The 13,462-nt window shown below is 31.3% G+C and overlaps 2 protein-coding genes across 3 annotated transcripts; one reads left to right on the top strand and one right to left on the bottom strand.

Annotated features, from left to right (window-relative positions):
- The first annotated feature begins 312 nt into the window (after window positions 1–312).
- On the top strand, window positions 313–5,732 carry LOC133680901 (uncharacterized). Of its 2 annotated transcripts, none has more exons than XM_062103927.1 (7): window positions 313–669; window positions 2,514–2,543; window positions 2,792–2,890; window positions 3,485–3,596; window positions 4,374–4,665; window positions 4,787–4,841; window positions 5,360–5,732. In XM_062103927.1, exons 1-7 carry the CDS (start codon window positions 517–519, stop codon window positions 5,426–5,428), a joined length of 810 nt encoding a protein of 269 aa, XP_061959911.1. In that variant the 5' UTR covers window positions 313–516; the 3' UTR covers window positions 5,429–5,732. The 2 variants fall into 2 exon arrangements, with proteins under 2 accessions (XP_061959911.1, XP_061959912.1); XM_062103928.1 differs by having other exon boundaries at window positions 315–663.
- Window positions 5,733–11,081: 5,349 nt separating this feature from the next.
- LOC133680815 (uncharacterized) lies at window positions 11,082–12,011 on the bottom strand. Its single transcript, XM_062103815.1, has one exon. It carries the CDS (start codon window positions 11,909–11,911, stop codon window positions 11,309–11,311), a length of 603 nt encoding a protein of 200 aa, XP_061959799.1. The 5' UTR covers window positions 11,912–12,011; the 3' UTR covers window positions 11,082–11,308.
- Between the last annotated feature and the right edge of the window lie 1,451 nt (window positions 12,012–13,462).

Here is a 13,462-nt window from a genome sequence, read left to right as displayed (position 1 = left end):
AGAAAGATAAAATTTTATTTTTCATATTCCCGTTTGTATTTCTTAAACAAAAAAAACTTAATGCATGTACTTATACAAACCTTTAATCAAGTGTTTTTACTTTTATTTTTTATATTAGAGTATCCATTTCTCTGTTTTTTTAATAAAAAAATTATTTTTATTTTTCTATTTGAAACCATGTATCTCCACTTATTTCTTTAATTGTATAGCTCTGAATTAATTTATGTTTTTTTTTTAATCTAGTATTGATCGGGTCAACCTGTCTGTTAACATACCGAGCCGGTCCAAGTTTAATTTAACTGTGGTAAGAACACCTTAACCCTAAACTACACACAGAGGAAAAGAAGCCCTCACTTCCCTCCTTCGTCACTGGCCACAAACTCGCTCTCTCTCTCCGGATTCTTTCTGCGTGCCAAAAGAGCAACACTTTCCTCTGCACAACAAAGCTACAAATAAGATTTAGAAAAGTATTCAATTCTTGTTTTCGGTCAAAGAGTTGTCTATTTTTCTTTAATTATGCAAATACCCAGATGGAGAAACGTGTTGATTCTCAAGAATTCATTGGTGCCAGCTTTATCACAATCAATAACTACAAAGACCCATTTTGCTTCAATTCATTCTACACCTATTACATGTGATAAACGGAAGAGCAAACGGGACGGTGTGAGTGTAAATTTCTTTTCTTTTTTGCTGCTTTGCTTCTATACGATAAAAGTTTAGATTTTTCAATGAATGGTGGGAATTTTTTGTGTGTTTTTGTGATTCAAGTAAAGGTTAGCTGTGATGATGATGAATGATGAGCTACATGGTGTTAGTTTTTGTGCCTTTTCTGAATTTCAAGATTGAGACTTTATGTTTAGCTTGTCGCTTTTTACTCACAATTCATAATGGTTTAGCTGAATTCTACTGATAGACACCTATTTGTATTGGATTAGAACCCATCTTTGTTGTATTGTGAACCAATGTCTTGAACGTTGGAATTTGGGAGCTATGGGACTGCAGAAAGGTTATCATGATACAAGTCGTCTTGTTCTATGTCCCATTCTATAAAGTGTTGCTCTTTTTATTTGGATTTAAAGAGGTGAAATGAGAGGAAAGTTAGAGTCTGAGATTGAGGAGGAATAAAAAAGAGATGAAGCTACTTCAAGGTATGGCATTCACTGGTATTGAAGGGATTAATAGTAAGGAGGGTTACGTGGGATTATGCTTCTTGAACCTGTACCGATATTGTAAAAGAATTATCAAGCGCAACAGACTTGTAGTGTCTTGTTATTGTTAAGCCGTATTAGCCATGATCTATGGCTGTTTTGTTTTTTCTTTTTGGTTGAAAGGACCCCCATTTGATGCTTTGGCTAATTGCAGATGGAGGCAACACGATGCTCTGAAAGAATTATTAAGTGCAACAGAGATGTCTTTTTTCCTTTTCCGAGTTACCTTTTCCGATTTAGTACCAAAAGAACTAGAAAACATTTTTCAAATATAGCAACCAAGGGATGTTTGCAGAGTTTGGAGCAAGCAACTGCAACAACCATAAGCAAGCTTTAATTTTTTTAATTGGCTGTGAGGAAAGTTGCTTTTCTAAAACTAACATATAGTGCCAGAGAGTACTAGATAATTTTCTAATTGGATGAGGTTAGATTATATTCTAAGAAAAGTGATACATGAGAGGTTAGATTTGCTCTTGTATAATAGCCTCTGAAGTCTGAACCACACATCATTGGGTGGGGAGAAAAAATGAAGTTTGGCAATTCAATAAAAGGAATCGTATATGACTTATGACCTTGAGTTGAAATTTGGAAATGAAAAGTTTTCCTTGAGTTGTATTTGATTTAGTGGAAAATTTCTAGCAGTACAGAATTTTCTTTGAGTTGATTATCTAAGGCGGAAAAATTTCTAGCAGTGCTAACTTGCACTCAAAAAATAAATCTTGAACTCTTCAGCTACTTTAGACTTGAATGAAATTTCCAGAATTCCAATGGATTGTTGTGAGATGTTGACAATTGTTTAGCAACATTCTGCTCTCCAACAATAACTGTTGCCACGACTTCCACTTGTTGCACGGATTTCAATAGCGCAAGTCTTTCATCATGCATACTTTAGATAACTGTTTCAAGAGATATGTTAATCCCCATGAAAGATACATAGTGTGTTCTTATTTTTCCCCGTGGAAGTTATGAGAGTTGCCCATGCCTCTAATAAGCTGCTAGAAGTATATTTAGGTTTCTCTAGTTAGGGAGCATCAGCTGGACAAAACAAACATTTTGTATGAGAAACCATTTTAAATCAGAATGTTCCTTTTCTAGTTTTGTGAACATATTGGCCCACATGAAACAGAGAGATGATTAGTTTTTGGTGTACTATTTCTCTTTGTATTTAATTTCTTTATTAGATGTAAGTTAGAGATTCACCATTGTTTTGTCAATAATTTTTTCATATCCTATTGTTTATTTTCTTACAGCTCTCTGGATACTAATGTTTGCTGATGAGAAAGACTAACATTTTTCCTTGCCCAGGATGAAAGAGGATCTCAACAACCATCTAAGGTGAAACTTGTTTGCCACATCTGGTTAACAACATATGTTACCTTTAATTTCCCAACAAAAATATCTAGATATTTTAAGTTTACATTTTACATAAATTTCGAAGGTCATAAAACCTTTCCATTGTCTCCTATCTTAACAAGATTTGCTTTTTACTTTTTATGCACTCCCCATCCCCCATCAGTTTATTGTTTATACATTTACTGCTCTTTTTGAAAAATAAAGTTTGTGACATGCAAATATAACCTCAGGCTTACATAAGATATTCAATACGCCAAAAACCCTCTGCTGCAAAGAGAGCATTGCAAGGCCTTCTGTACAATAGTGGAGTTTCTAGAAGTTCATTTCAGGTAAAAATAAAAAATTGTTGCTTTTACTGAATTAATACAACTCCTCGGTGCAAACAACATTATTGCATTGACTTCCTATGCAGTATCTTAGTTAAAAACTCTATAAACATACATTCAATCAATCTCAATAACTTAGTTTCCACAGTTAGCCTAGATTGTTCTAAGAAGTCTTTGGTCTGACTGTATATTGCATCCAGTTAATGGATTTGCTGAAAGGATTTTACTTGATAATTTGACAACAAGTGGATGGATATGATCAACGCCTCGTTTCTATGGACCTGCTTTTCTAGTTTCACATCTAAGTCTAACTCAAATTCACCTAGTCAGTTAATGAAAGGTGCGGCATTATCCTATTGGTATGTTTTGTTGGAATGACAAGCCAAATCATGAATCTGATTCTCCGTTATTCTTGACCAGAAACAAAAGCCATGAAATGTTCCCTGTTCATTTAGTTTTAAAGCATATGCATTTTCACTGAGATGGGGGCATGTACTTCAACCTTTAATTCACATTTTGTTCTCTATTTTGCTGGTCAAAAGTTTCAATTTAGTTATTTTGGAAGGGATACACTCACTGATTTGCGTTTTTATCCAGCATATAGAACCAATACAGTCATTTGATGCAGAGCCATCAGTTGGTTCCAGAAAAAAGAAATTGAAGGCTAATGCTCAACGTGCTAAGAAATATCACCAAGACAGAATGAGAAGTGAGCCTTTTCTCATTCTTTTACTTTTTTCCTTTTGTTTATTATTTGTAGCCATAGTATAATGTGACTTCCACGCTTGTCACAGAAGGATGAGAAGGAAAGTGGGCAGTGTTCTCCCAAATACTTATCAAATGCTGTCACTCTTCCATTCCTTTTATGTTACCACATGGAAGTTCTAACTGGCCTCATATAAATTGGAGAATGAAGAAAATACTTACCAAAATGCCCAAATCATCCTGTGGTGAACTATCTGAAGTAAGCATACAGGAGTTTTATATTGTAATTTAATATGACTAAAAAGTTGCAAATTTTCATGACGTCAGTTAAGATTTGCATTAAAACCTTTGTTGGTTTTTGATCATCTTAGGATTCATGATTCATCCATCCACAACCCTCGTGGACTGTAATGAAACAAATTGATTTGGTTGAGCTTACCTGGTTGCATTCTGCATTTGTGAATATCATTGTAGTTTATTAGATCTAATACTAAAGTTTGATCTTCACCTGTATGCACAGCCTAGACTATTTACCATGATTATGGGCATTCAAAAGTTTATATTTTTGTATAAATGGGAAAATACAGACTGGAAATTCATGTTACGTTTCTCGTTTAATCCTTCTAGTCCTTGAGGTGAGACCAGGCAATGGAGAAGATCATGGTTGAAACAGTTGAAACCGAGCTGTTATAGGTTCAATGTGTTAGTTACGCACAGAATTATGGCTTTTTCCTGCATATGCATTTTACAAACTGGACTGCTGACTTCATCAAATGTTCAGGTAAGCTAAGAAGAGAGAGTTTCTCAGATGACTTTGGTGACCCCGAGACAATTTCTCGAGCTACATTCAAAAACAAACAGTATAAAAGGTCTAATAAGTCTTTCGGAAGTGAACCATCTGGATTTGAGTGGAGAGAGCCTCCGAAGTGGAAGAATCGAAGATACAAAGGATGGGATGCTACTAGTGAAACAGAGTATGACAATACTTCATATTCTGTAGGATCACATCCTGACAGAACAATACTTGGTCTGCCTCCAACTGGACCTCTAAAGATTGAAGATGTTAAGAATGCGTGAGTGCTTCAGTGCTTTTCTTGACCATAAAAGGAATCATCCTTTCGATATTTGATTTTCAGCAAGTTTTCTTCATTGCATCATTATTGATCATTTATATCTTTTTAATTATGTTTGCAGTTTCCGCCTCTCAGCTTTAAAATGGCATCCTGATAAGCATCAAGATACTTCACTGGTCAGTTGAATTCATGTTTAGTTTTTGTCCCCCATTACACCTTGTCGTTTCTTGATCAAGCAGGATCATTGCCCATCTAGAAGCAGGATATGTTATCATATCCTCATCACCCCACTTTCTGATGATTATAAGGCACACCTTTATTTATTATTTTGATTTATATGTCGTGTGTTTAGAAATGCTAGGGGTTTTATTTTTATAAAAAAAGAAGAAAAACTAGGAAGGTTCGAGTTTCTCAAATTGAAAATAGAATAACATTAAATGCCTCCAGGCTCAGTTGTTTTCATTTCTCTCTTTTTCGGGTTCTCCTCAAAAGTTATTGAATTAGCCAGTAATCAAACAAAAACATGCTATATCATCAACCTAGCAAGACAGTTTGCAGAGAGCCAAATTTTTGGAACATCTTGAAACGTGTATCTGGCTCAACCATGACTGTTATTTGTTCGCTTAAAACATTGGTTTCTTTTTTCTCATGTTTTTTTTCCCTTGAGCACATTTCTTTTCATGAATATTTGCAGGCAGTAGCTGAAGAGAAATTCAAACTTTGTGTTGACGCATACAAATCAATATGTGAAGCTCTCGCCTGAGTTAAAGCACCAGGCTGCTACTGGAATCCGTACTATATATCATTTATTTATACTTTTTTTCACAATATGGCACTAAATCCTCTCTTTTTTTCACTCTACTGATCAATTCCTTGACCCTTTTTCAATAGTAAGGGTTCTATTTGAGATTTCATCGCATTAGATTAGTGGATGCTGGTGGGTTTTGGTTTTACTTTAATCCATTATAAAAAAAAAAAGGTTGGGTTTGGATTGCTTGGACCAGATTGGACATTACACTGTTTAAAATAACTTAAATATACAATGAAACTAACATCTTTTCATATCATTTTCTTTTGCTAGTTCCTGCAGTTCAAAAAGCTGTGGGAAATTTATTCATTTATCTACTATTGAGCAAGAGTAGTTATAACTGGTTTGGTTTGGAGATAATTCACAAATCCCCCCTGAAATGAGCACTATAATAGTTTGAATGTTTAGGCGTGAAACATAAGTATCCGTGAAAGTTTGCCAGCTGTGCCCAAAAATTGCTTCTGCCCTGGATCACATGCTCTGTAAATGGGAACTAAAGTAGAACTTGAGAGTTTCAGTCATGTCCTATTTTCAAGCCAGATATAGTGCTAAACACATGCAAATCTTGGTCATTAAGGAGACAAGTATCGAGACACAAGTATCATTGTATTGTAGAACTGTTTTCAACCATCCAAGCATGCAAAAGTCACGGTAGCTTAAGTTTTTCAAGCCCTCCTCTTAAAATGCTTTCTTTCTCCAGTATCTGGCAGCGCTTGAAGGATTTTTAATAGGGACCATCAATGAATCTTGAGTAACTCAATTTCAAGTTAACTAGATTGTTCAGCCTAGGCTTTCATGCTCGTGCTCTGATCTACCTTGCATGACACAATATTGTATACTACGACCGTAGTTGAAATATATAAATTTGGGATGAAGCGGGTAAAATTAATAGATTAGTGGATGATATGTTTCCTAGAAAAAAATCTTGAAGATTCATTTTATTAACATTAAAATAGACTGAAATGGCTCTCACTTTTAATTTATTACTGTACATATAGACTCGTTACCTGGATTCGATCAGTAAAATGATAATTTTATCTCTATAAATGTAACACAATTAGCCTTGAAAGCAAATATATAATAGTTTTTTGTCATGTTTTGAACAATAAAATAAATAATATGCTCCTAGAGACAAAAAAAAATAATTATTATAATTATACACTGGCGGGCAGTGGTAAAATTTTGCCTTTTACTTTTTATTTGGAATGAAAAATTACCACAAAACCCTTAAATGAAAATTGTCTTTGCTTAAGGACAAGGATTATTTTTTATTTTTTTTTGTCTTTTAGTAGGTTTTGTTTTTGTAACTATCGATTTTAATCAGGGGTAATTTAGTATTTTAATATGAATAAAATATTATTTAACAAGAAAAGCTGGGTGAGCGTGAGTTCTCCCATATTTTTTGGATGACAAACTCCAGATTATTTTAATTCCTGCTGTCATTCCTAGGCAGTGTGTGACAAAAATATGTTGGGTTCTTCTCTCCTCTTTTTCTTGATTCTATAGTCAACTCTTGTATATTTTTAAAGTAGTTTTTCAATTTATTTATTTTTTAAATTTAATTCATATTTTTTTATTGGTATTTATTTTATTTTAGATTATCAATAAAATTAAAAATTTCTTTCAATTTAATCATCATTTGCTTTTTTCAACTTTCAGATTTGGTCCTTACTTTTTTTTTATTTTGATTTTGATTTTTAAAAAAAAATATTCTTTTAATTAAATTATCTTTTCAATTACATCCCTTAATATTTTATATCATTCTCTTAATTGGATATTTTTTATAATTGCGTCTCCTTCAATATTTAGTTTATTTTATTCATGCTAAATTTGGTCTTTATTTTTTTATTGCTATTTATTTTTTTTATTGGAACTTTTCTTTTCGGTTTCATCCCTTAGCATTTTATTGATTGGAATTTTGTTAACCTTTCCGGTCACAGGTTTGAAAGATTGAATCGGGTTAGTTTAGATTTTTTTTTTCAGACCCTTTTTTATAATTGATTTTTGTTGGTACCGTTCTTCAATACAATTATCACGATCTCGTGTGTCTGGTCATGAATTTCACATGTTAACCTAGCTTTGCTCCATTCAATTTTTTAATAAATTTATTTTGTTGTTATTGTCTTATTTTTATCATATTATGAAATAATCAAGGTTTAACCCAATTATTGAATTTCTCCTACTTCTTTAAAAATATATTTGTCTCCTGAACTTGTTTTTTCAGGTTGAAAAGAAGTTTAGTCAGGCTCACGGCATTGTATGGGCCACCAATTTAATATATACTAAAAATCCTTGACACTTTAATGCAGCAATGAACAATGAAATACTAAAGACTTTTTCACTTTGATCCTTAAAGAGTGAAAAAGCCCATGCAGCAATGAACAATGAAATACTAAAGACTTTTTCACTTTGGTCCTTAAAAAGTGAAAAAGCCCTTGATATTTTTTAGAATTTTTTTTTTACTTTTTATTTATTTCATCCTCCTAACATTGGATTTATCAGGTATTTGGACATTTAACTTTATAATTTGTTTTGATTTTTTTTTATAGAGTTATCCTGGTCCCATGACCCGAGTCGCAAGTTTTGTGAGTTAGCCGTATTGACTTAGGTTATTTTTTTTTATCATTTTTATAATTAATTTCTTTCTTAACTTCATCCTTCGATATTAGGTCGATTCAAAATTGGGATTTATAATTGTTTTCTTATTTAATTTATATGGAGTTATCGCGATCTCATGATCCGGATTGCGAGTTTTGTTGGTTTGTCAGGTTGACTCATTTTTTTTTCTTTTCTTAATTAAATATATTTTTTTTCAATTTCATCCTTCAACATTAGGTTGATTGGGGATTTGACTTTATATTTTTTTATTTACTTTCTATGAAGTTATCCCAAACTCTTAACTCGAGTTTGATAGTTTTACTTTGGTATATTTCGGCCTGTTGTTTTGTTCTTTTTATTTATTTTTTTAATTTAATCTTTCAATACTAAGTTAATTGATAATTGAAATTCATATTTATTTTTATTTGCTTTTTATATAGTTATCACAGTCTTATGACCTGACGCGGGTTAGGCCAGTTGACTCATTTTTTTTCTTTTTTGTGATTTTGTTTTCAAATTCATCATTCAATATTGGGTTGATTGAGAATTAGACTTCGTAATATGTTTTGGTTTGCATTCTATGAGGTTATTTCGATCTCATAACTTGGGTCACAGGTTTGGTTGGTCGATTCGCGGTGACTTGGGTGGTTTTCTATATTACTTTTTTAATTTCATCCTTCAATATTGGGTTGATTTGGAATTGAGTTTCATAATTTGTTTCAATTTATTTTTTTATGAGTTTATCGTCATCTCATGACCCGGGTATAACATGTTAACTCGAGTTGACTAGACTGGTTTTTTTAGTTGAATTTTATTAATCAATATTAGGTTAATTAAGAATAGAGTTTAATAATTATTTTTTATTTGATTTTTATAGAGTTATCAGGGTCTCGTGACCTTATTAGTAGGTTTGGCAAATTAACCTGAATTGATCTGAGTTAATTTATTATATTGTTGTTTTAATATTTAAAAAGAGATATTGTCTTGATTTTTTTTAGTCAAACTATATTTTTACTAATCATCCGAGTTGTTTTTGGGTCTACCGAGTTAATTAGGTTACATCAAGTCAATCCTAATATAGTTTAGATTTTTTTTTCCTGGTTAAAAATACATTCACAACATTTAAATATTTTATTTACATCTAAAAAAACTTGATCTAGAAAAATTTGATCCGATCTGCAGCATAATGCTAGTAATTATCTATTAGAAGTCTAAAAATACTTAATCTTTACCAAATGCAGTGGGTCACTAAAAAATAAAACACTACATTATTCGATATTATTTGGATTTGGTTTAAAATTGAAGATTATCTTTTAAAAATAACAAAATCTTCAATTCTTCTTCAAAAACTAAAAAGGGGCTGATGCATGAAAGTGTACATATTAGTTGAGGATTATCTGGAACATTATTGTGATTTTAACACTACATTACTTTGTTTTATAACCTGTCCCATGCGGGATATTTGATTATATATATATATATATATATATATATATATATATATATAAACCCTAAAAAGATGTTATTTGAGACAAAAAAAAAAAACCCAATTATTTTCTCTAATCTAGCCTAGACCAAGACCTAAACCAGGCAGAATATTGTAACAGGAGGATTATTATAAGAGCAAAAGAAAAGAATAGTTGAAACAGGAGGACTCGACTCCGAGTTTTTGAGGATAGTTGCTGGCTGATATGAATGAAGATTTTACCAGCATTGACGTGCCTCACCAGCTTTATATAGAAATTTGTATTGGTAGTTGGAAAAATAAATTAAAATTTGAGGATACTGATGGAGATTTTATTTATTCTCAAGTGTCCAAGTAACTTTGTATTGGTAGTTCAAAAAAACCCCAAAAAGAAATGCACAACAAACAATAGTTAAATACGTTCTTTTTTTAAATATTTTTTTTATTTTAAAATATTAAAATAATATTTTTTATTTTTTAAAATTTATTTTTAATATCATATTTAAACACAATAAAACATATAAAAAAATAATTAAAAATTAAAAAAATCAAAATTTTTAAAATCACTGTAATGTTAGAGTGTGGATGCAATTGCTTTTTAAAGTGTTTTTCTCTCAAAAATATATCAAAATAATATTTATTTTATTTTTTAAAAATTATTTTCTATATCAGCATATTAAAATAATCTTAAAACAACATTAATTTAAAATAAAAAAAATTTATTTTTTTAAAGTGTTTTGAAAACACAAAAACAAACAAAATTTTATCTTCAGAAAAAATTTACATAAAAATGATATATCAAAATATTATTTTTTATTTTTTAAAATTTATTTTTAATATTACTATGTTAAAACAATAATAAATATAAAAAATAATTTAAAACAAAATCAAATTCACTGCACTTGATTTTGAACGGGTAGTTTTCCTCTTCCATTCAAATTTCAAAATCGAAAAACACCAAATATAATATAAATCAATACAACTGCATATTCATAGATAAACTAATGAGTTTCGTACATTTTACTGTATCTTATTTTCTCTGACAATGTTCAGCAATCCAGGAAAAAGTCAAAGACTTTCGTCTTCTTCATTTTACATCAAAAGGGGAGTAAGAAAATGTTGCAAAAGTATTCATAGTATACCTATGAAGGTGGTCAAAAAGCCCAGGAACGACCTCCTAGCATCTTTGAATGTCAATAAATTAATTAATTAATTGCAAGGTTAGCACAGTAAATATCGTAGTTTGAGCGAGTTGATTCAAGATCCAGCTCGGATTGGGTTTTAAGAAAACCAAATGAGAATCTAACTAATTAAACCCTACACAATTTGATGATCAGGTCTAAATATTTTCTTTTTTTTTTCCTTTTCAGAACAACAACTCTTTTAGTTTTTTTTTTAAATAAATTAAAACACCATTTTGATCACTTTATTAACACAAAGTCGGGTTTAATGACTTTGGCACTAGGACCTCTCTTGTTTTTTTTTTTGCATAAAAAAGATAAATCCTTGAAAGTTGAATCAATATAAAATATGAAACCAATAAGATTTCCCAGAATTTTACACTATTAGATTGTTATAAATAAAGAGGAGATCCAGATTGACATTGAAATCAAGAATTTCATTTTCACACATGAAAACAAATTCTTTCTTACATCAAATTCTTGAAAGTTGAGGCTAATCTCTTGGACAACATCCTCAGACTAAGCTAAGACTACTAGAAACCGGTCTTCAACTAAGCACCTAGACTTCTTTTCCAAGCCCAGGAAAGCTAGCTAATAACAAAGAAGAACAACGGAAGAAGATACCATGAAGCTGTAGATCAAGATCAAGAACCCAAAATGCAAAGCCCAGTTCCTCTTAAACTTACCAAAGTAACTCTCAGGTGGTTCTTGATAATGAATCTCAAGTTCACCCTCATCACTAACAACAACTAGCTCATGGCCATACTGGTCACTACCACCGCTAGCTAATCTCGTCTTCAACTCCCTTAACTTCTCAGTAGCTAAACCAAGAGTGAGCTTGTGACACCTTCTTTGGTACTTGAATCCATTGATGCACCTAAGGGTTTGAGCCACTGAGACATAGAAGATGAGGTGTGATAAAGAGAGGAGAGTAATGGGTGCCCAGCAATGGCGGCATTGAAGGCGATTAGGTTGAGCTTCAGCCATGAAAATGAGAGAAAGAAAGATGAAGAAGAGAAGGAAGAGTTTGTGAAGTTCTTTCTTTTGGAGGTCTATAGCTCTTTTCTTTTCAAGGGTTTTTTCAAAGTGGAGCTGGATTATGGTGTTTATGGCTTGAAAAGCTGTCTCTTTAGGGATTTGTTGCTGCTGGTGATGATGGTGGTGGCTCTGGTGGTGGGTTTCATAGCCTGCCATTGTAGAGAGAGACTCCCTGTTGTATGTGGCAGGGGAGGGTTTCGGGGGGCTGTGAAAAGGGGAACCTGCAATATTTTTATAGTGGCTCTCATCTCAAGAGAAAGCAGTTCTTGTAACCCATCAACGGTCATAATAACTAGTTGACGGTTTCAAAATATAACTCTAAAAAAAACAAAAAACAAATTAATATTATATATAAGCATGTTAGATAAAATAATAATTAAATTTTATAAAGTTATTTTTTAGTGACTACCTTAAAAAAATATATCTTTTATTTTTTAAAAATTAAACACGAAAAAACTCTAAAAGAATGTGTTTTTTTTATAATGATGTAGATTATTAAAAAGAATAAATAGTAAAATTAAATATATTAAATCAAACACATGTTTGTTGAGAAAACTCTAAAAGAATTGTTTAAAAAAACATGTATTTTAAATAAAATACACTTTTATAGATAAATTATATAAGATTTTATTTAATGAATTGAGAAAATTAATGAAATGATGTTTCTTATTGAAAAATATAAGTTAAACTAATTCATATTTATTAAAAAATAAACATCTATTTTTTGAGAAAATTAAAAAACTTGTATTTTGGTTGAATATATATAGAGAGAGGGGGGGGGGTTATAGAAGATTATATTAGTGAATTAAGACCATTTAAAATCTATTTTTAAACTGTTAACCATCTCCAACTCAAGTACTTATTTATTTCCTCAAATCTATAAAATCTTGAAGTGGAGCTTAGACTTTCGTTTCAAGTAAGTGTTAACATGCTGACTGATTATTATTATTATTATTATTATTATTATAAAGAAATTCTGATAATCCATGGATTCAAGGACTCAATTTGATCTTAGTAATCTAACATTTTCTCAAAACATTTTTAAAAAAAATAGTAATTTATCAGGGCACTGCCCACCTTTATGATATAAATCAAGCTCTGTCCATGGCCTGCTTGTAATCTTTGGAATGCTGAAATCTAATCCCAAGAAAACTGTTATTATTCACATAATCACATGGGAAAGGCAGGCCTGGAATTCTTTATTATGTATCGTTATAGTTGGCTTATCCTGATTAAAATATTTTCCCATTAAAATTCACTTTCTTGTTGTTATGTATGTGACCTCTTCTGTATAACTGTAGTTTTTTATTGGGTTAGATCTTAAGCAGAGGGTTGCAAATTTCAGTCTTAATCATTCTTCTTCTTCTGAGCTTTGATTTTGACATCATCAAGTTGATGTGTTTTTGGCTTTGTTTTTCAACATGGTATCAGTGTGTGGTTGAAGGAAATACAGATAAAAATATAAAAATAAATCTATCTTCTCAATATTTGATAATCGACTGCTGTTTAAAAGATCAGCAATGCTCATCTTCATGACCAGTCTGGAAATCTACCATATTGAAAAGGGGGTCCGTCCATTTTCTCTAACCTGCTTCATCACAGCAGCAACAATATGCAGCAGTGAAGCTTTCGAAAATCAAGAATGGTACACACATATGGCTTACGTAAGACACTAAAGTGTAAAAGCGTTTTTCTTCCGAATTCCAG

Source organism: Populus nigra, chromosome 1, assembly GCF_951802175.1.
Source record: "Populus nigra chromosome 1, ddPopNigr1.1, whole genome shotgun sequence".
Classification (NCBI taxonomy): domain Eukaryota; kingdom Viridiplantae; phylum Streptophyta; class Magnoliopsida; order Malpighiales; family Salicaceae; genus Populus; species Populus nigra.
Note: the sequence above shows the minus strand (reverse complement) of the source record. Positions and strands in the feature narration are given on the sequence as shown.

What these genes read in the sequence shown, in the direction of transcription:
- LOC133680815 (XM_062103815.1), bottom strand. Translation starts at nt 11,911, where the DNA reads ATGGCAGGCTATGAAACCCACCACCAGAGCCACCACCATCATCACCAG.
- LOC133680901 (XM_062103927.1), top strand. Translation starts at nt 517, where the DNA reads ATGCAAATACCCAGATGGAGAAACGTGTTGATTCTCAAGAATTCATTG. An exon ending in GATCTCAACAACCATCTAAG is followed by an intron (nt 2,544 to 2,791) that starts GTGAAACTTGTT and finishes ATATAACCTCAG; the next exon opens with GCTTACATAAGATATTCAAT. An exon ending in TTTCTAGAAGTTCATTTCAG is followed by an intron (nt 2,891 to 3,484) that starts GTAAAAATAAAA and finishes GTTTTTATCCAG; the next exon opens with CATATAGAACCAATACAGTC.